Source organism: Gadus chalcogrammus, chromosome 15, assembly GCF_026213295.1.
Source record: "Gadus chalcogrammus isolate NIFS_2021 chromosome 15, NIFS_Gcha_1.0, whole genome shotgun sequence".
Lineage (NCBI taxonomy): Eukaryota > Metazoa > Chordata > Actinopteri > Gadiformes > Gadidae > Gadus > Gadus chalcogrammus.
In genome coordinates, this window is record NC_079426.1 from 24,268,339 (window position 1) to 24,290,245 (window position 21,907).

Here is a 21,907-nt window from a genome sequence, read left to right on the forward strand (position 1 = left end):
ATTACTGAGCCGACCTGAACACATCACATTTGACACTGTTTGTGACCATTGGTCAGTTTTTTTTTTTAAGCTAACTAGCTCTATATCCTGCAGATTTTAACATGGATTTAAAAACGGCATTACTATTTTTAACTGACGGGACTTTCTACACCGTCCGGTTGTGTGATTACTACCGCTGCTTTGAATGACTGTTGATGCACGCGGTGCCGACTCCGAGCCCGTCTGCACAACGTCTGCAGCAGCAGCAGCTGACAGTTTTCGGTTGGACTAGACGGATACTGAGTTTTTTTAACCCAAAGACAGTGAAGGTACAACACTTTTATGTAGGCCTACAGTGCAGTGTTAAGATATGACCAAAATACAAGCTGTGGTTGCTCACACTAAAGCTCGCTGTGGGCGTGCATGAACCATGAACCAACCTGTCGGCGGCTGGCTGTAAACAGTGCTGCGCCTACGAGTAACTTATTATTCGCGCGACACAACGAATCGACGACCAAATTCGTTGCCAACGCATTTAGTAATCGATTTTTAGCGATTTTATCGATTCGTTGTTGCAGCCCTACTCTGAACACTACAAATGCTAGGCAGCAATCTAGCCAGCACTCTAGCCTCATCTCATCTCAGAATTCTCAAAAATAAAGGGCGCAAACAGGGCTTGAATTTCCGAGTATTCTCCAAATTGGAACAGTGCTTGACGGCGTTGTATGACTTGGCATCCTTAAAGGGGCTGCCATTGAAACAGCCACAGCCCATGAATCTAGGGACCCAAACACCAGGAGCAGTGCATGCTTCCGCAATCCATCAGTGCTCAGCGGCCAAGCCTGGTATTGCAGCTGTTTAAGCGGGCTGTGGATGGGTTTAGTAATCGATTTTTATCGATTTTATCGATTCGTTGTTGCAGCCCTACTCTGAACGCTACAAATGCTAGGCAGCAATCTAGCCAGCACTCTAGCCTCATCTCATCTCAGAATTCTCAAAAAGAAAGGGCGCAAACAGGGCTTGAATTTCCGAGTATTCTCCAAATTGGAACAGTGCTTGACGGCGTTGTATGACTTGGCATCCTTAAAGGGGCTGCCATTGAAACAGCCACAGCCCATGAATCTAGGGACCCAAACACCAGGAGCAGTGCATGCTTCCGCAATCCACCAGTGCTCAGCGGCCAAGCCTGGTATTGCAGCTCTTTAAGCGGGCTGTGGATGGGTCCCTCGATTCATGGGGCCCAGAAGTAGATATCTCCGTTCACTCCAATACAAGTGGGGAACAGGAATGTGCCTCCCCAAAAAATGTCTGGATATCAATCAAAGGCTCATAATTATCTTTATACCATGTACTAATAAAATATAAGTTTTCTCTATTCAAAACGCCACCTCAAGCGTTTTATTTATTAATTATTTGCAGGAGAAGGAGAGGTGGGCAACTGAAAGGAGTCGTAGTGAAACAAATGTTGCTTCGGCCCGGCATCCGAGAGGGCTCAGTGCCGTCCGTTAACTTCTTGTGTCCAAGGTTTTTCCTTTTACTTAACATGAATGACGTTGATGGTTTTTAGGCACTTTGTTGACTTTTTCACTTAAAGTCGCAGAGGGATGTGTAGACAGAACTTTTGCTTATGATGCTACAATGGTAACAATGCTACACAACGAGAATATTTCTGCATCCGGCACGTCATGCACTAGGGCGTGGCTGGCTCCCATGATGCGGAAGCAAATCTCTCCTTGATGTTTCCCTGCGCCATAGAGTCGCAAAGTCACGCCCCTTCCGGTAGAGCCCATGGGACCTATGAGATCGAAAAATATGAATCTGTTTCAATGTAGAGAAAGTAATTATTTTCTGGTCCCAGTCTTTATATGACCTGGATTACACATATTTTGTTTTTGGATTTAAATAATAATGTTTCATGCAAAGAAAACTAAAAAAATTTGCGAAGAAGTTTCATAATGTTTGGTTTTGTGTGTGGCCACTTTTTGAACTACAGCTCTTCGCTTTTCTCGACGCAAATGATATAAGTCACCACCCGCACTTGGATCTCCGGTACAGACATGGCGATCTCTCTGCTCCACTTCACCGCTTTTTTCCAATGGGAGGATAAAAGCATCGAAAGAGGTGAAAACCATTATAAGTCGGGGCATGTGGAGAGTTTCAGTTATGCCGATGGGGAGATTGTCGGTCTTGTCCACGCGAATCGCAGGAAGCGTGACGTCACATACGAGATGTGTAGTCTTTCTCATTGTGTTTTCTCTACAGCCTTTAACTGAACAATTGCACAATAAACGGTCAAACTCTTGACATGAAAAATTATCATTTAAATCCACAAACAACATATGTGTAATCTGGGGCATGTAAAGACTGGGACCAGAAAATAATTACTTTCTCTCCATTAAAACCCATTCATATTTTTCGATCTAATAGGTCCCATGGGCTCTACCAGAAGGGGCGTGACTTCGCCACTCTGGAGCAGTTTTCATAGGAATGAATGGGCGGCCATGTTTTAGTCCAGTGTCCTTTCTGTAATAGGTCCATGCGAGGGACCCATCCACACAGCCCGCTTAAACAGCTGCAATACCAGGCTTGGCGGCTGAGCACTGGTAGATTGTGGAAGTATGCACTGTTCCTGGGGGCTTGGGTCATTTACGTGCGGAAACATGCCCAAGCTTAAAACTTAAAGTTTGTATCGTTATCGATTACTCGGATTGAGAGGTATTCATTTTCGGCCGCACGTTAAGTGGCTGGAGCAAAACGGTTGATGTGCCTCTGTGGTGGCATAACAAGAGCGCAACGACCACTCGGAGCCAACACTATTCCGCACCGAGTGACATGATACAGATATGAGGATGACAATTTAAAAGAAGGTTGCTGTCGGGCGCTTCTTCCCGATGCACGCCGTGCTTCCACTGGAACTATAAGCTGCTGCCGCTTCAGTTGCGCAATACTTTCGGCTCTGCGCTCTCGTTCAACAGTGGGCAGCGGGCTTCAGATCGGGCCAGCACCACACCAAAGAACACAGTCTCACTCCCTACTCGTCAAATGTGTGACGCATGGCCAAGAATCCCTGGTGTCAATTTCCGACGAAAAATGGGTACCTTTTTCGTCGTTCTTCAACGCGGGGGTCCGTCAGATAGACATTCATGTTATACCTTTTGCGTCGTTTTTCAACGAGGGGCTCAATCAGATAGACATTCATGTTAATCCCTCACCGTTGGATATAGACGAAATGAAATCAATGTCCATCAACGGTGATGCCATCACGTTATGCAACTATTGATTTGTTTGACATGATCTAAAAATAAAACAACGCAGACCCTCAGAGCCATATACCTTAGGTTACTTTGATCTTGCATAGTTTTATTCAGCTCCGGTGTTGGTAACGTAAGGTAAAACAAATCATAATAATGACGATGATATAATAATAATTATAATAATTTAATATTTATCTCACTTTGTGTATTTGGGCAACCCAGTTGCCAAAAGCATACGTTGACAGTATACGTTTTCGTGAACACTGGATTACGTCGCATTTCAACGTAAAATAGCGTGGTATACATACAGTATCCGCGCGTAGCGCTGTGGAGGCGCCTGAAGAAAGCAAAACCAACAAAGTTATAAAATACATAAATTCCTGGTTATATACAATACATAAATTATAATTATTTGGAAACGTCCAAATATTTTGGAAACTATCGCTGCCAGTACGGCGAAGGTGACAGTCATGCAGGGTTGCAAGCTGCACGGGTTGTTTTAAAAACGGAGTCGTGGGTGTAAACCTCAAAGGCGCGGTTCAGGGTTTTCTTGGGTACTTTACAAAACCCACCGCAGAAACAGTTGGGGTGTAATATGTATTGTATAATCTTTATGAAAACTCAGTCAGAACTATTAAACACCAGAGGATGGGCGGGGTTGGGCAATGGACACACACACACACACACATAATGCATTTCACTGCTATGACAAAAAAAAATACTATGGCAGAATAAAGAATAAATTCATGCATTATCATTCAAGTTGAACATGTGTTTTTACAGTATAGAGTGTTGGAGGGATGTTGGCCGACCCGGTAGTGAGCGTCGCCCTGGGTTCCCTTGACATTAAGCCAACGGGTTTTTCCATTGGATTTTGGATGATTGCAGAAAATGTTGAATTTTTTAAGCAACTCCTCAAAAACGGTGAATAAATAAATAAATAAAAATAACGGTGCTCCAAATAACCAAATGTAAACCAATGCATTCTGAATGGGAATGTTTCTCCGATTTTTCCATGCTACACTGAACGAAATGTAAACCCATGCAAATAAAGGCTCCATGGTCATAATTTAAATATAATTAATCTCCTGAGTGTGTAGGGTATGTATTCCATTTTTTTTCCAATGGGGCTTCGTCCACGCCACTTGACTGTCATGGTTGCTATGGTGGTTGCTATCGACCGCCCCCTCTAATCCTTATATGGCTCTAAAAACCACGCGGCAAAGGAGCTGCCGTCAATTGTGTTGTTTTTGTCGTAAACTAGGGACCGATTGTTAAAAAATAGACCGATATTCCAAGGTATCCTTAAAAGGCACGTTGGATGTTTTTATTTTTTCCAGTTTAGACTTCGTCAATCACCTATTTTTGAAGGCAAAACCCCAAGCTCATTGATTTAACGAGGCAGGATTATTTGAAACAATTGATTAAATATAAGTGAGATTTCAGTCCTCCTGAGTTTGCTTCCTATTTATGTCTAGTGTACACCCCTACTGTCCACAAGCACCCCCCCCCCCTCCCCATATGGATTTGGAGAATTGTTGCCACGTCCCAGTGGTGGTGGTATCATATATATGAAAGAGGGCATTCAATTATACTACAATGATCAATTAGGAGGCCGGAGCCCTAAAGGAAGTGATGCAATAGGTGACTGAGTCGAGAACAAGTAAGCTATACCTTGGGGTCTCTTATGTATCAAAGGGGGTCTCAAAGGACGCATACGCATCAACCTGTGGCTCCAGCCCTTCAGGAAATGACTCAGCAAGTGCTCCATCTCGTTGCACCTCGCGCATTGCCTAGTAACGGGGACGCTGGCGAGTCTAACGCCGCTCTGTATGGCTTGTTTTAATTCAGTATTTTTAATATTTCTCACAAATGCATTGAACTTTTTTTTTTTTTTTTGGTCCTTAGTAGTTTAGCTAAGTTTACTAGTTATATATAGTCACTTTTCGCTATTGTAAATACACCGGTTTTCTTTATTTTTACGTGGTTAAATGTGGAGTCGTACAGTTGCTTGACAGTTGGTGGACGCTGTTGCCTTTTGAACGCTGCTGCTCACCGGTTGCCGCTTCTCGCTCTGAACATCATTCTGAACTTTATTTTTTCGCGATTTTCTTTTTCTTTATCTTACTAGTCTTTTATTTTTTCATTAGTTTTCTTTTGCTTACTTTCAACCCCTTCTGTCTGAAACCCTTCTGGACCTCGGATCGGACTACAATTCTCCCTTTCTACCCCTGGAAATTGGTCGCTAGCTAACCAGCTGGTGACCAGCTGGATGCTACCTGTCCGTGCCACTGCTGTCAGCTGTCCAGGACCTGCCTGCAGCGCTGGGCCATTGATTAGCTGGCTGCCGGCTGTTTGACAGTTGGTGGATGACACACCAACTATGACACACCGGTCCGCTGCCAGCCTGCCAGCTCTCCTGGACGCTTACCTGCGTCCGCGGATTGCAGTAAATCGCGGGGGACGCCACCTCCCTCCTACACCGCTACCCGACAGTGTTCACCTGCTGGCCGGCTAGACTGCTGCTAACCCCCGGCGCCGTCCAACTGGCTTCCCCATCTCCAGCGTAGCTACAACCGGCAAGCTCCACTCCTCTGCCTCTGCTGTGCTCGCTCTGTGGCTTCACCATAATCGCCTGGATCTACCGCTGGCTTACGCCGCTGCCGACATCACAGTCTGTGGATTTTTAACCTGTTCCTCTGGATTGGGCTATGTTTGACTCTCACGTCACGAGCGCATCTCTGCCGCTCCGTTACTCGGTAACGGAGATATTACGTCTCCGGATCTTCTCAAGGACCCCCCCACCTCAGCTTGCATCCCACCATGACATTCTCAAACGACCAAAATACATCCACCGAGGCTCTGGACGGAATTTTCAGTACACTCACAAAAGCAACAAAAACATCCGCTCCTTCTGGTCCACTGGGCCCCGCCCCCCTCCTCGCACAGCCAGTACGGTCAGTCCTGTCAATCACAGTGTACTGTCCCCTCTGCTCAAAGCAACCTGCTACACTCCACTCACCTGTCTGAAACTCTGTCTGCTGAACACCTGATCCCTCAGTAATAAGGCCCTTTTGATAAATGACTTTATTGTTGACCAGAGCCTAGACATTCTCTGCCTCACTGAGACCTGGCAACAACCAAATGACTTCGCCCATCTAAATGAGGCTGTCCCACCGGGTTTTTCTTTTATTAGTAAACCCCGGGTTAATGGGAGAGGGGGTGGCCTCGCTCTCCTCCACCGTGATAACATCAAAGTCACCACTGTCACAGACCCCCATCACTCCTCCTTTGAATGTCTAGCTGTAAAACTCACAGGCCCCAAACCCACTATCATTGTCACCATTTACAGACCACCAAAACCCTCTGCTGTTTTCCTCAATGAATTCTCATCACTACTTACATCTGTATGTGCAATGTCCCCCACTGTTATCCTCCTTGGTGATGTCAACATCCACATTGACAACCCATCCTGTACTTTTGCTAATGACTTCACATCACTTCTGGACTGTCTTGGCATCACACAACGATGTCACCCTCCCAACCCATAACACCCATAACACCCTCCCAACCCATAACAAAGGTCACATTCTGGATTTAATCTGCTGCACTGACATCACTCCCACTAATCTTGATGTCATTGATTGCCCCATCTCCGACCACAAAGCTGTACTTTTTGACATTCATACCCAACTACACAAAACCAAGGAACAACGGACCATCTCCTTCAGAAACATCAAACATATCAACACCACAGACCTCTCCACCCTGATCAGCTCCTACACCAACCCTCCCCCAGCTTCCTCCCTGACTGACCTGGTGACTCACTACAATAACTGCCTCTTCTCTTCCCTCACCACCCTGGCCCCCCTGAAAACCCGCTCAGTCTCATTCACCCACACTGCTCCCTGGTTCACTCCTCATCTGCGCCAGCTCAAAGCCACTGGTCATCGACTGGAGCGACTCTACAATAAGACTCAACTCACTGTGCACCGCCAAATGTATTCGGACCACCTCCATCACTACAAGAATGCCCTCAATACTGCCAAAACCTCATACTACTCCAACCTCATCAACACTGGTACAGGCAACAGCAGAGTCCTCTTCTCAACAGTCAGCCAATTACTTCAGCCTCCTAAAACCCTCCCTCCAGACATTTCCACCACCCAATGCACTGCGTTCCTGGACTTCTTCAGCTCTAAAATCAACACCATTCACCAACAACTGGCCTCATTTCGCACCCCCTCTGATGACCCACCCTGAATGATCACCTCTGGCCAACCTCTCATCAGCTCCCTCTCTGACTTCACCCCAGTAACAGAACAGACCGTTACAGAACTCATCCGCAAAGCCAAAACCACCACCTGTCAGCTCGATCCTCTCCCTTGTCAAAGCATGTCTACCGTCCATCTCCCCCTGATCACCAACATAATTAACTCCTCCCTCACTACTGGTACCGTACCCCCCACTCTCAAGCTGGCTGCCATCACTCGCATCCTGAAAAAACCTGGTGCTGACCCAATTGACCTTAACCATTTCCGGCCCTTCTCCAATCTCCCTTTCATCTCCAAAACACTTGAAAGGGTGGTTGCCGCACAACTACAGTCCCACCTTGACACAAACAATCTCCACGAACCGTTCCAATCTGGCTTCCATCCAAAACACAGCACTGAAACAGCCCTAGTCAAAATCACCAACGACCTCCTCCGTGCAGCCGACTCTGGATTACTCACCATTCTCATCCTCCTCGATCTCAGCGCAGCATTCGACACCATCTCCCACCCTCTGCTCCTGGACCGCCTGACTGGCATTGGGATCACTGGTGCTGCACTCCTGGTTTACATTCTACCTCACCGGCCGTCAACAATTTGTTCAACTAAGCAACCACAAGTCTGGGTGTTCAGGTGTCTCACGGGGAGTCCCCCAGGGGTCAGTCTTGGGTCCACTCCTGTTCACCACTTACCTCCTCCCGCTGGGCACACTCCTCCGTCACCATGGGGTCCATTTTCACTGCTACGCTGACGACACACAGGTCTACATCTCCACCAAACCCACCGCTGCCATCCCCCCCACCTCCCTCATCACATGCCTGGAAGAGATCTGGAGATGGTTGAGCAGGAACTTCCTGAAACTCAATGGAAACAAGACCGAGGCCCTGCTCATCGGCTCCAAATCCACCCTCACCAAATCAAAACACACCCCAGCTCCACTCATAATCATCGATGGATTCCCAGTACCCTTCTCCTCCAAAGTCAAGAGCCTCGGCGTCATCCTGGACAACACCCTCTCATTCGCACCCCATATTCACAACATCACCCGGACTGCATTCTTCCACCTCCGCAACATCGCCAGACTCCGCTCATCACTGACCCAATCCAGCACTGAAATCCTAGTTCACTCATTTGTCACATCACGCATAGACTACTGCAACGCCCTACTCACCGTAATCCCCACCAAACTCATCAACAGACTGCAGATCATTCAGAACTCAGCCGCCCGGATCATCACCCGCACCAAATCATCTGACCACATCACCCCTGTCCTCATCCAACTTCACTGGCTCCCAGTACACTACCGCATCCAATACAAAACCCTACTCCTCACCTACAAAGCTCTCCACAACCTAGCCCCCAGTTACCTCTGCGACCTCCGCTCAACCTCTGCTGGACTACTATGTATCCCCACATCACGACTCATTACAATGGGTGCCCGGTCATTCAGCTGTTCAGCACCCAGGCTCTGGAACTCCCTCCCCCCACACATAAAACAGTCAGACACCATTACAACCTTCAAGTCACAACTCAAAACTCACCTGTTCAAACTCGCACACGTCTAACTGATCACTGTCTTGATTGTTTGTTTTGTCTTGTTTTTATTTTATTTATTTATTAATTTATTTATTTATTATTATTATTTTTCTACAATGTCTTGTTTGTAAACGATTTATGATAAATTTATGCTCTGTAAGGTGACCTTGGGTGTCTTGAAAGGCGCCCTTTAAATTAAATGTATTATTATTATTATTATTAAGCCCCATTTGAAAAAAAAAAAAAATAGAATACATACCCTACACACTCAGGAGATTAATTATATTTAAATTATTATGACCATGGAGCCTTTATTTGCATGGGTTTACATTTCGTTCTGTGTAGCATGGAAAAATCGGAGAAACACTCCCATTCAGAATGCGTTAGTTTACATGTGGTTATTTGGAGCACCGTTTTTTTTATTCTTTTATTTATTCTCCGTTTTTGAGGAGGTTACATTTTCTGCAATCATCCAAAATCCAATGGAAAAACCTGTCGGCTTGTTGTCAAGGGAACCCAGGGCGACGCTCACTTCCGGTTTGGCCAACATACGTCATCCCTCCACCACTCTATACTGTAAAAACAAATGTTCAAGTTGAATGATAATGCATGAATTTATTCTTTATTCTGCACTATTTTTTGTTGTCGCGTGTGTCCACTGCCCAACCCCGCCCATACTCTGGTGTTTGATAGTTCTGACTGAGTTTTCATAAAGATTATACAATACATATTACACCCCAACTGTTTCTGCGGTAGGTTTTGAAAGTACCCAAGAAAACCGTGACCCGCGCCTTTGAGGTTTACACCCGCGACTCAGTTTTTAAAACAACCAGTGAAGCTTGCAACCCTGCATCACCGTCACCTTCGCCGTACTGGCAGCGATGGGGAGTTTCCAAATAATTATAATTTATGTATTGTATATAACCAGGAATTTATGTATTTTATAACCTTATTGGTTGTGCTTTCTTCAGGCACCTCCACAGCGCTACGTGCAGATGGTATACCACGCTATTTTATGTTGAAATGCGAAGTAATCCAGTCAGTGTTCACGAAAACGTACTCTGTCAACGTATGCTTTTGGCGACTGGGTTGCCCAGATACACAAAGTGAGATAAATATTCAATATTATTATTATATCATCATCATCGTCATTATGATGATTTGTTTTACTTTACGTTACCAACACCGGAGCTGAATAAAATTATGCAAGATCAAAGTAACCTAAGGTAGATGGCTCTGATGGTCTGCGTTGTTTTTTTTTTAGATCATGTCAAACAAATCAATAGTTGCATAACGTGACGGCCTCACCGTCGATGGACATTGATTTCCTTTTGTCTATATCCGACAGTGAGGGATTAACATGAATGTTTATCTGACGGACCCCCGAGTTCAAAAACGACGAAAAAGGTACCCATTTTTCGTTGGAAATTGACTCCAGGGATCGTTGGCCATGCGTCACACATTTGACGAGTAGGGAGTGAGGCTGTGTTGCACCAAACGTACCTCGGGACCTCGGATCGCCCAAAATTGGTGCCCTAATAAATTGGGCTCCTTAACCCACTTCAATTACCCTGACGCTGCATGTAAATCCAGCCAATTCACTGCAATCACACACACTTCACATACAGACATTAGTTCCTCGTTTATTTCCTACTGCAGTAAAAAAATAAAAACGGTGTGCATTATAACAAAAATGTAAAGAAAAGATAAGATCCCCCCCTGACCTTGATATTAAGTGTGCTTAATAAATACATTTTATTTTATTTCCTTAGCATTTTACAGACCGATACAATGGATAGGGCTTTTAGTAAGGTCCACCACCGTTGCTTCTCTCCCCATAAAAAGCTACAGTCAGTGTTTAATGACATTGATTTACCTTTGCCCATTTCCTATTATAGGCTACTGTGTAAAATGTTGTTTAGAATTAACGTTAAATTAAATTAATTAACGTTTGTATCAAGAAAGAAAGAACCAGTGAGTGACGCTCTTATCCCGCGTTTCTTGCTTGACCGCAATCAAGCATCTAAGATGGATTGCTCTTTCTTGGGTCCTCGGATGTGAACACTGAATTTTGCAGTTGAATTTGGCATGTTTTTAAATATTCAACGTTAATTTTTTAACGTCGAATATTTGATTTTGAATTTTTTAACATTGAAAAATAAAGCTGAAAATGATTTATTGACAATTTTAAGAGTTAAATTCAGAGGCAGAAAAAATCCAGATACGTTATTTCAATGCATAAATATTCTGTGCTTAAAATTCAATGGCTTTTTATTTTCAAAATCTGATGGCACAGATTTACTTCCATATACAGGTCTTTGATCCTATAGTACAGGATGGATAAATACAGCTTTAGTTAGGATAGAAATATAAACCTAGAGTTCAACAGGCCTTTGACAAAGGAGGTCAGGTGTTGCGTTGTGGTTGTTCAGGTGGTTTTCCAGCCAGTCCTGGCCACCGATGACTTCCAGATGTTTCGCTCATTGATGGTCCAGAAAAACATGGAGCTGCAGTTGCAGGCGCTTAGGGTTATCAAGGAGAGACATGGTAGGGGACACACACACACACACACACACACACACACACACACACACACACACACACACACACACACACACACACACACACACACACACACACACACACAGAGAGAGATCAAGCAGAACACACACACCAGGAGATCAAGCAGAATCTATCTAATGAGTTGATTTGCAAGGAGTCTCTCTATCTTTGTCTCTCTCTACACGTTCCTACAAATTAGGTTTCATATGAGCTTTTTTGTTCTACAGGTGCTCTTCCAGAGTGTCTTACAGACGGTGCCGATGTGATGTCAGAGCTGGAGCAACAGGAGATGACGATTCTGCAGGAGGTTCTTAAGTAAGACCCAAACATATTTTAGAGCTGAAAGGTAGCTGAGTGTGAGTGCTTCCTGCACATGGGCATTGTATACGTCACCCTTATACTGTGTTGTTGCCTGCTGCTTCTCCATGAAGCAGAGCAGAGGACCCTTGGGCAGCCTTGACATTTGGGCATGGTCCTGGCCTATCCTCTCCAGTTTAATAGGATTCCTCTTCCTCTGCTGACCTGGCCAAGTGGAGCACTTCACAGCCAGCTAAGCTTCTTATGGTGGTGTGGTTCACGCTAAACTGGTAACTTCTAGCCACCAAGCAACTTGGTAGCTGCATGTGGGCGGGTGTGTTGCCTGCTGTGATCTGCAGCTCGATGGAGACCAAGAGTAGGCTGATCTGGGGCCAGTGAACTCTGTGTAAAAGAACATTGATCACTATAAGATTACCACTTTGTATGTCGTAATTCAATCATTTAAATTCAAAGTGTTTACCAACCAAAGTATTAAATAAGGATACAGCAAAATAATCAAACAAATCATAATTTTCAAATCCATAGCAAACATTGTCATTGCCATTGCATTTCATATTCATAGACTGACAGCCTTGATAAACTAGGCCCACTGGTTTTCTGTCAGACTGACACATTGGTGTCTTTGTTATTAGGCATGGTTTTCCTCAATCGTGCGTCATCATTATCCAACTGGAAAGCAATCCAATTATTTCTAACTAGCTCTGCGTTTTGAAGTCAAGTCCAGTTGGGCAGGATGCTAATCCATTGAAGGGGAACGGATAGCTCCCTCACCCCACAAGCCTATCTGAGGGACTGCACTCTTCAACACTGTTTCATCAGATGTAAACAAATGAAAACAGGCTGTAACCCATTCGGGTAATAGCGCCCCCAAAGTACGACCTCTGAATGTGCTTGGCTGTACAATTACAAACAGAACGGATCAAGCAAAAGGTAAAGAAATAAGTACTATTTCTCCATAGTCTGGTCGGACATTGATAATATTTTAGTGGGATAACAAGCCCTCAGGTGTTGTGAATATGGACCCAGGACCCCCATATAGAGCACAATGAGCTCAACCATGAGTACCACGTGGGGGGATCACTCCTCTTGAGTTTGTATTGTTCGGTATGGGGCTGCTAGTGGGTCAAACTCAGGCTCACCATTCCTTGGGTGTCCTGGGAGTCTTCACGGTCTGTTAACCAAGCAGGGTTCTCAGTTATTCTTGAAGTTGCCCATGTGCCCTTTTTTAATCAAGACTCTCATTCTATGGCAACAATCCTCAGTAAGATTTTAGACATTGGATTTTAGGATGTTTACACACTTCAAGGTAATTTACACATTGATAGAAATGGAGTGCTGAGAAAACAAAAGAGTTGTGACTGGGGAATCTGCTGACCCTCCGGATCATTGTGCGGAACAGGCTAATAAAACACTATTAGAAGAGCTAAACTAGCATTTTCACTTAAGGTTATTCAAGAGCTACCTGCCCTTGATAGCTATTAAGTGATTGTATGGGAAATAATGTCCCGTCATTTGAGATGTGAATGACTAATGTAATCTAACGCCAAAATTCAGATAGACTTTTATGTTGCTTTTCTATTGGCTAATGCGAAGAATGAAGAGTAGTAAAAAACACTTTTTTTTTTGGACTTATGGATTTATGGGATGCAATTCAAGGTTCAGGCAGACCCTGTGTCTAAAGTAACGTATGCATCAGTAGCCAGATGAATCTCGTTGTAGGGTTATCTTCAGAGAAACAAATTCAAAAGGGAAACGGATCAGTTTGGGTAGGGCGTAGGTGATGGGAGCCCAGTCCTCAGGTAAGGCGATACTCAACCTGGTTAATAGAGGAGCCATCGTTGTGTTTGGGCTGAGTGTGCTCAGTAAAGGTTCATAATTATGACCTGAATTTAATGGGCAGGAAAACCAATGTCCAGGGCCGCCTGAGCCAGAGCAGAGATCAATGTCTCTGTTGTACTGCTTCTGAATCTGAATCACTGCATAATAAAAATATCAAACTCAGTACTGTGCAGGTATCTCGCTGTAGAATCACAAACACGAACATGCCCCTCTCTTCTACGGTTTCCCTTCATCTAGAAAGTCAAAGGAGGAGTATGACGAAGGGCTGTCTCAGAGGAGGGTCGGCTCCACCTCGGGTCCCTGTTCCGGCAGCAGGACTCCGGGGGAGGCCCCAACCCAGGACCTGGGCAGCAGCCGAGCCCAGGTGAGCCCGGTGTGATCAGATTAGACAGATCCTGTGAGCAGTGTTCTGAGCTGGAGCAGGCTCAGGAAATTGGCCCCGGTGTCAGCTAACCAGCTAGCTTCTTGCTGCGCTCTGTCACCAGAGTATCCCACCACTTCAGTCAAAGGTGAACAGATCCTTTTGAATGGATCATGCACAAGTGAGAGAACATACTAGCCAGCTGTGTGCAGGCTTCATAAGGGACACAGGATATTAAAGGGACACTGTTTAGGAATTACTCCAATCGAGTGGTCAAATTGTATATTGCATTTAGTGCTCGCTTTTTCAAATGTGCGTTGCTACCTGGTTGCAGCTACGGTAAGCGGCATGTGCCAAGAAGCTATGACAACATGTCATCCAATAACTCATCAAGTTTCTTTTCGGTTGATGAGGTACGTTATTCAAACAAACTTCAAACTGCATTGATTACTGTGAGCATGTATGAGTAATTACCCCTCAAGCAAGATAATGAATTATGTTGCCTCGTTAATATTGTTTTTTTATTGGTAACATTACTATGTCATAACCTATAGCATCAGTTAACAGCTTGACACCCAACAAACATTTCTTTTTTTTACTAGTGCTTATATTGCTCTACAACCCATGAACTATGTGTTAATTAGTAGTGATACATTCTTCATTCGTTTATATTTCGATGTGCGTTCATTGTTAGAGATCATCATCAGGTGATATCAACGGGAGGGAGAGGACAGAGGGACAGTGGGAGGTAGCAGGCATGAAATGCAACCCTTATTCAATCAAATATAGCCTATGCTGATATCCACCAACGAGGCTGTTTTAACTATACGTGTTCTAGTGTTATGCTGTCTATGTAATGATTTAACCACCAAGCAATGAGAAAAGCTTGTTATTATGACAAAATTAATGTTATTATTTGAAAATCCTAATCCTTCATTAGCTCTTTAAAACTGGGAAAAGCTACCCCGATGTTTACCGTCGCTTTTTGAATTTGCCGGTCACGTTGCCTTTTTAATTCCCTTTTTCGGCGACGAGGATTCCTTCTCCAGTGGCGTGGCATCAGTATCATCTTGCATTATGAAAGAAAGTGCAGTGCAGGCTTTCAAAGTGTCAAGCGTGTCTCCCTGAGCTTATTCTACGTTTCAGTTACGCTGGCTCAGAGCGAAAACACGTTTAGCCTGTTAGTACCACCTAGTGCCTTATGTCCCTCTTGGCTTTCGTTTTTCATAGACCCGGAAGGACATGGATGACTCCTTAGGATTTACCAGTTCTATTTAAATAATCTAACATAAATATAAGAAATTCTTCTCACAGGAGGATAATCTGATTATTGACAGAGGTGATTTTATACCAATGAGGACATATTTATGAATGAAGACTTTCATTTTAGCTAATACATAATACTTAAAATGCTACACAGTGTCCCTTTAAGCCTGAACAATGTTTTAATCTCTTCCTTTCATTAGTTTCTGCCGAATAAAAGGAAATGATAGCCTACTTTAAATGGTAGTAATAGGTCTACATAATATATTGTGATGGAAATTTTAACGTGTGTGTGTGAGAAGTTTAAAGCTGAAGGGAAGGCCGAGAGCCACTGCAGATGCAGGTCGCTCCCTCTAGTCAATGGAAGCACTTCCACGGTATTGAAAAAAACCTTGTTGCAATGGGTTAGTGTAAGCTAGTTTTAGTAGTTTTCTTTTTTTTTTTAGTAGCCAGTAGTAGTATACAAATCTTGTCTTAAAAGCCAGACATTTAGAAAATTTAGGACAAGAGGTAAATATGGACTCAAATTGCCCTCTCCATGGTGTTACCAGATTTGGCTTCCAGGGAACGTCATTTAATGGTTTTGGCCACACCCCAAAATCTGATAGTAGTGAGTGGAGTCGAGACAGCGAAAAACCACGACAGGCAGTCTGACGGTGAATGTGTGACGATGAATGAATGAGGGAACCCTGGTTCACTCCTGGTCCCAGGCCCCCAGAAGCCCCAGCAGTGGCAGAGCGGCCCTAAGAGAGGAAGCAGGGGTTCTGAACGATCCTGAAGGGACCAGCGGCCCCGCTGCCACCAAACAGCCCACAGGTACCTGAACCTCTAATGTCCCCATCGTCTTCTCTTTCTCCTGCTCCTCCAATGCTTCAACCTTTCTTCTTTATCCATTTCATATCGAATCATTTAGCGGACGCTTTTATCCAAAGCCACCTACAGACGATTCAGGTCCCCTTCCCTCTCAGCTCTAACCGGCCTCTCCAGCCCATTGACCCTGGTTCTGCGGCCCAGGAAACCGCCAAATCTCTTGCCTTATTAATCATCTCACGTGACGCTACTAATCCAATCAAATCCGTGCGTTCCGACTTGAATGACATACACATTCTGAGGAGAAACACGAGACAACGTCAAAGAAATAAGTGAAAGTAGACGGCGCAAACCAACTATTATTGAAGAATAGAAGCTGCCTTGTTCATTCTTCACACGGCAGCTCCATGTGTTTCATATGTTCTGAGACTGGCCATTGTACATCTTGATCAAGCTGGGCTCCACACTGGGAGGCTGCTTCTCCACTACCTACAACCCAGTATATAACCCAATACAGCTCCCGCCTCACCATGACCACCTGGACATGTGGATGAGGACGGACCAGATTTAACTCTTCAGTTCTCTCTGATGCCTGTGTCTGTCCAAAGCCTCCAAAGTGCTTCCAGTCGTCAGAGCACCGGTGAAGGGGGGCGAGCCCCCAGCAGACCCCTACCCCGGGTCCCAGGAGCAAGGCAACACTAAGCAGAGTTCTACGGAGCCAAGTCTGGACGATGCGCGCAGGGAGGCGGGCATCCCCAAGCCCTATACCGTGAGCCCCTTTCTGCTCCCTTATGGAGCCAGTTTCCTGCCATAATTCAAACCTGAAAAAAAAGTTTCAAAGGCTTGTAAGTCTGGGTTTGAAAACTCAACACCTTGTAAAAAAGGTTTTGCAACACTGAAAAAAGAGATTATAACCTGAAAAAAATTCAAACAAAAATTCAAACATCTGTAAACATGATTTTGTGTTCTATTTTATCTTCTTCATCATTTTCACCAACACAATTTCAAAGTTCAAACAATTTCACCAGGGCATTTGCAGAGTTTCAAATCTGGCACTGTTCTAACAGTGTATTTCATTGTTTCCCGGTTTTGAAACCTTGTAAATGGGATTCTGCAAACAGGTGTTCATACATTGAGAAATACGTTTTGAAAGGTTGAATATTTAGTTTTAAAAACTTGTAAAGGTGTACGTTTGCGCCATTGCAACGTATTTTTTCAGCACTGACTTTTCAGAGATTTGACCACACAGACGCAAGCTTTGAGTCACGTGAATATTGGCAGTGTTCTGTCGCGCACTCGTTTTGAAACTCCTGACAGTCAAATCTGAAGAAAAAAAAAACGTTCCTGGGGGCGGGACCATTTAGCTCTAAACCTATTGGTTGCTCTCGGCTGACGTACATTCCAATCACATGTGCCGTTCACCGGGCTGTGCGTGATTGACAGCGCTCTGCCGATGAAAATAATGTGATTGTAATGTACGTCAGTACATTCCAAGGGGTCAGACAACTATCATGCCGTCGCAGTCCACCGCCCAGACTCCCCCATCCGCCAACACCCGCATGCGGATAAGGGAGGGTCGAAGGATTTACACGTGCCGTTCACCGGGCTGTGCGTTATTGACAGTGCTCTGCCGATGACAAGAATGTGATTGGAATGTACGTCAGCCGAGAGCAACCAATAGGTTTAAAGCTAAATGGTCCCGCCCCCAGGAACGTTTTTTTTTCTTCAGACTTGACTGTCAGGAGCATAGACATCATATAGGTAGACGCCGCCTCCACTGCTTCAGCCCGTTGCCTCGGCGAAACGCGGCGCCGCCATATTGGTACGGGAGCTCTCTGAAGCCAGAGGTCTGTCAGACGTGTCAAAACAAGCGCAAGTTGCCAGGAGCTGCGGTTTATCTGGATAAAAATCACGATAACCTTTTACATTTCGCAACCAATTTCATGGAGTATTCAAGGGTTTATGCTCTACGTGAAGTGTGTGAAAAAGATTTGCCTCTACGTTACTTTGAATCTCGCTAGTTAAATCGCCCGTCATACATGTGCATGGCATGGGTCTATGATAAACGCTCATTTTTCTTGCACAGCCCGTGCACTTTGAAAATACTGAGAAGATCTATAAACTATCGAAATAGTGCTTCTTTAGTTACTACGTATTGACCATCATTAAGAGAAATATATTATATATTATATATATTATAAGAGAATATATATATATTCTATAGCAGTAAAAATATACACATCTCAATATATACACATCTCAATAGTTGAACTGTAATATAAATAACATAGCATATATATAATACAATATGACTCAGTATAATGTGCAATGGAATAACATATATATGATATATATAATATGTGAAATATAATATATTTTAAGTATAGGTATATATTCATATTATATAATATATATATATATATATATTTGTACAATTTGACATAATATACAATCATGCTCATAACATTTTCACATCTATGCAGTGCAATTGACACAGCATATAATTTCACACAATATATTGTGGTGAGCAGCGCGGGAAGGACGAGACGGGAGCCCAGGTTTAAATGGCGGCGCAACTCTCGTGCCTCAATACACCGCACGACCCCGAGAGCTGCCTTTATTCAAACACACACACACATAACAGAAAACACGGCACACCTCACCGACGGACATACGACTCCGGGTAATGGTTGCCGACAACACTACACACAATAAACACACAAACAATAGAGACCCCAAACCCGTGGTGGTTTTCAATGCCAAATTGTGTGTCCTGAATGTGCTCCTTGAGGAGAAACACATCATCTGTCCAGATGTCAGCCCGGACAAACTGCTTGACCACAGACTGACAGCTTGCCCTGATGCACGCTGGCGAATGAACCGCTCTGCTGACCTGACCACCTTCACTGTCCCCTCTGAAGGAATCATCAGCCCTCCTTTGTTCTTCAGAGTCAGCAGGTGGTAGCTCTCGTCGAAAGATGCGCGTGCAGCATCTGTCACCAGGCTAGCACGGCACTCACCACAGGACAGCTTTCTCAAAACCTGCCGCACCACAAACCCTGCCATGTAGACCAGTGCGTTTTCCACTAGGCCACCAAAGCGGGTTGGCAAGTAGCTGTGGTCCCCAATCAACGCAGAGACATTCACGAAGGGCACCTCAAGCTCTTCCGTTTCAGAGGGAGAGGACATCTCTACAGCCGACAGGGACACGGTCTCATCCTGTGGTGCCACATTCCCTGAAGTGCTCGGTGTGACACCACATCGGACCATGAGCCGGCGGAAGATGCCCTGGAACTGGCCTGCGGAGGGATTGTTGTTCCAGCCCCCTAAAAAACAAAAACACACAACACTTAATACCGATATTTACTCTTTTCAGACGTCAAAGACTTTTTTGGAAAGACAATTTAATTAATTTAGAAACTTCTGAGATCCTTACCTGATGCCCTGATGGAGTTGAAAAGGAGCTCCAAATGATCCTGGCTGAACCGGTAGGTGCAGATATATTGCTGACTCTGCAGCAGCTCAGGACACATCAGCATTAGGGTGTCAATGTTGATGACAAACCCCATGACAGATAGGTACCTTAAAGAAAATGTTTTGTCAGTTTGAAAGTTGTAGATGGACATTTCCTGACATTTCATGGACATTTCCACATTCACCTGTATGAACTGAAAAACCGCAGACAGCAAAAAGATCGGAACAAGAGAACAGAGCATCATATGCATGCGTAAGCAGAGCATGCACATATGGAAGAGTCACTATTTAAAAGACCTCTTTGAACGATGAAGGGTAGTTCCATCCTTCATCACCAAACTGATTAAGTACTCCCGGCCTCTGGACAAGATTTCCACACTCCTTGTCCAATTCAAAGATCCCAGGGGGGCTTTGAATCCTTTGGCACGGGGATTGCGGCTGTTCATAATGTCAAACAGCCTGTCAATCATCTAAATATCATCATATCATCTGAATATCGTTCAAACAAACAACGTAGTCCCAGTTGATGAGGCCAGTTCTGCTACAGATTGGGCTGTACGCTTGCAGCATGTTTCTTGCCAGCTTCAACATGTGGCAAGCGTCCATCATGACAAACACCCTCTCGCCAGTCGCAGGATGGGGGAAAAATGTTTTCAAAGGCTCACAAGGGTTGGCCTTTAGCTGGCACCCCAGCTGGTTGCACATGCTTATGTTTGATGCATGCCCATCCATTGTGAGGGACATGACCCGGATGCCACGCTCATGCAGGGCCTCCATCGCATGTACCAGCAGGACCTTCTGTGTGTCGGGCGTCAGAGACTTGGTCAGGTAGTAGGCAATTGGAGCCTTCCAATGGCCTTGTAGGCCAACCACCATAAAAACCAGAGCCTCAGTGGCAATATCGGTCTCGTTTAGGCCATCCCCCAAGTCCACAAATCCGGTCATTTTCTGGGAATGTGGACTGTACTGGACATGTTTCCTGATGGCCATGCCATCCAGCATGAGCGCCACACGTCCATACTTCACTGGATCTTCCTCTCTTTTTCTTCTCAACATGTCCAGCATCATGGTGTTGAGTCCAGGCTTGGAATCCACAGAGCTCAACCACCTTTATCAAATGAAAAAGTAGTTATTATTAAGTAGCAATAATATAATAAAAATGTATTTTGAACCAGTAATTTCCTATCAATAAAGTGCAATTAAATGTAATGGCAAATACCTTTGCAATGTATGTGGATGTGGTAGGTGGAGGTGGAGAGACTCTCTCAGGTAAGAGTAGGCTTTGGGCCCGTGCAGGTGGAGAGTGAGGGCAAACTCCCTCTGCTCTTTAGTGTACTCGTGGCCCTGTTTGGACAGGAGGCCTAATGGAAGATCTGAAATGCAGATAGCACAGAGTAATTAGTAAGTGACTGAAAGAGTATGAATGTCATTATGAAAACACCAATAGGCTAATGTGTTTATTTCCAGGCAAGGCCATATGAATGCAAATATGTAATCTTGTCGTGGCTGTAGACAAAAGCCAACAATCATTGTCTTAATAGCTCTAGCTTAAAGATGCACAAAAGCCAGGAACCATGACTGATTGCTCTAAACAGGTGCCCATAAACACCTGCCAACAAAGGTACCTGGCTATTGTGTGTCTTGAAGCTAGAGCTATCAGACTATGATTGTTGGCTTTTGTCTGTGCCAGATGCTATTCAAACTATGAATGGGGGCATATTACAAATACCTGACGTTGTCAGGTATTTGGAGTTTAAGTTTGATATATGAAATTCAGACAAGCCAAGCATTTGAACACATTATTGCAGTTGTATTTCTTTGGTTACAGCCCTAAGATATACATGACATTCAAAGTTTAATTTCAATGTTACCTGAGTATAAGTCAAGCCTCTCTTGCAGCTCTTCATTTATGAGGTTCTTCCCCCTGAGGTCCTCCAGAAGACAACGCACTGTTTTCTTCGCACTCTGCTCTCGGGCCTTTGAGTTCCTCATCTCTTTCTCAAGACTCTCCACCCTAGCCAGGGCTTCATTGAGTCTAGTCTTGAGAAGAGTGGGAGATGGAGGCAATGCATAAATGTGTTCCTAGTAAAAAAGGACAAAACAGTAGTGAGTAATGTTTATGATGCCATGATGCTCACTGCTGTTTTGGGGCATAGCTAGTGTAAATACTCACAAGGTAGTTAGGTGAAGGTTCAGTGACTTGCAATGATTGTAAAGAACAGTCAATTACAAGGCTCGCT

General features: G+C 44.5%; 1 protein-coding gene across 4 annotated transcripts in view; it reads left to right on the forward strand.

Moving 5' to 3' along the window:
• cfap36 (cilia and flagella associated protein 36) overlaps positions 1-21,907 on the forward strand; it is a 45,612-nt gene that overhangs the window by 17,814 nt on the left and 5,891 nt on the right. For 3 of the 4 annotated variants that reach the window (XM_056608919.1, XM_056608921.1, XM_056608922.1), the window contains 5 exons: positions 11,473-11,587; positions 11,830-11,917; positions 13,997-14,123; positions 16,067-16,199; positions 16,802-16,962. In XM_056608919.1, coding sequence (XP_056464894.1) covers positions 11,473-11,587; positions 11,830-11,917; positions 13,997-14,123; positions 16,067-16,199; positions 16,802-16,962 — 624 coding nt within the window. The remainder of the gene's footprint in view (positions 1-11,472; positions 11,588-11,829; positions 11,918-13,996; positions 14,124-16,066; positions 16,200-16,801; positions 16,963-21,907) is intronic. The other variant, XM_056608920.1, reaches the window with a different exon arrangement.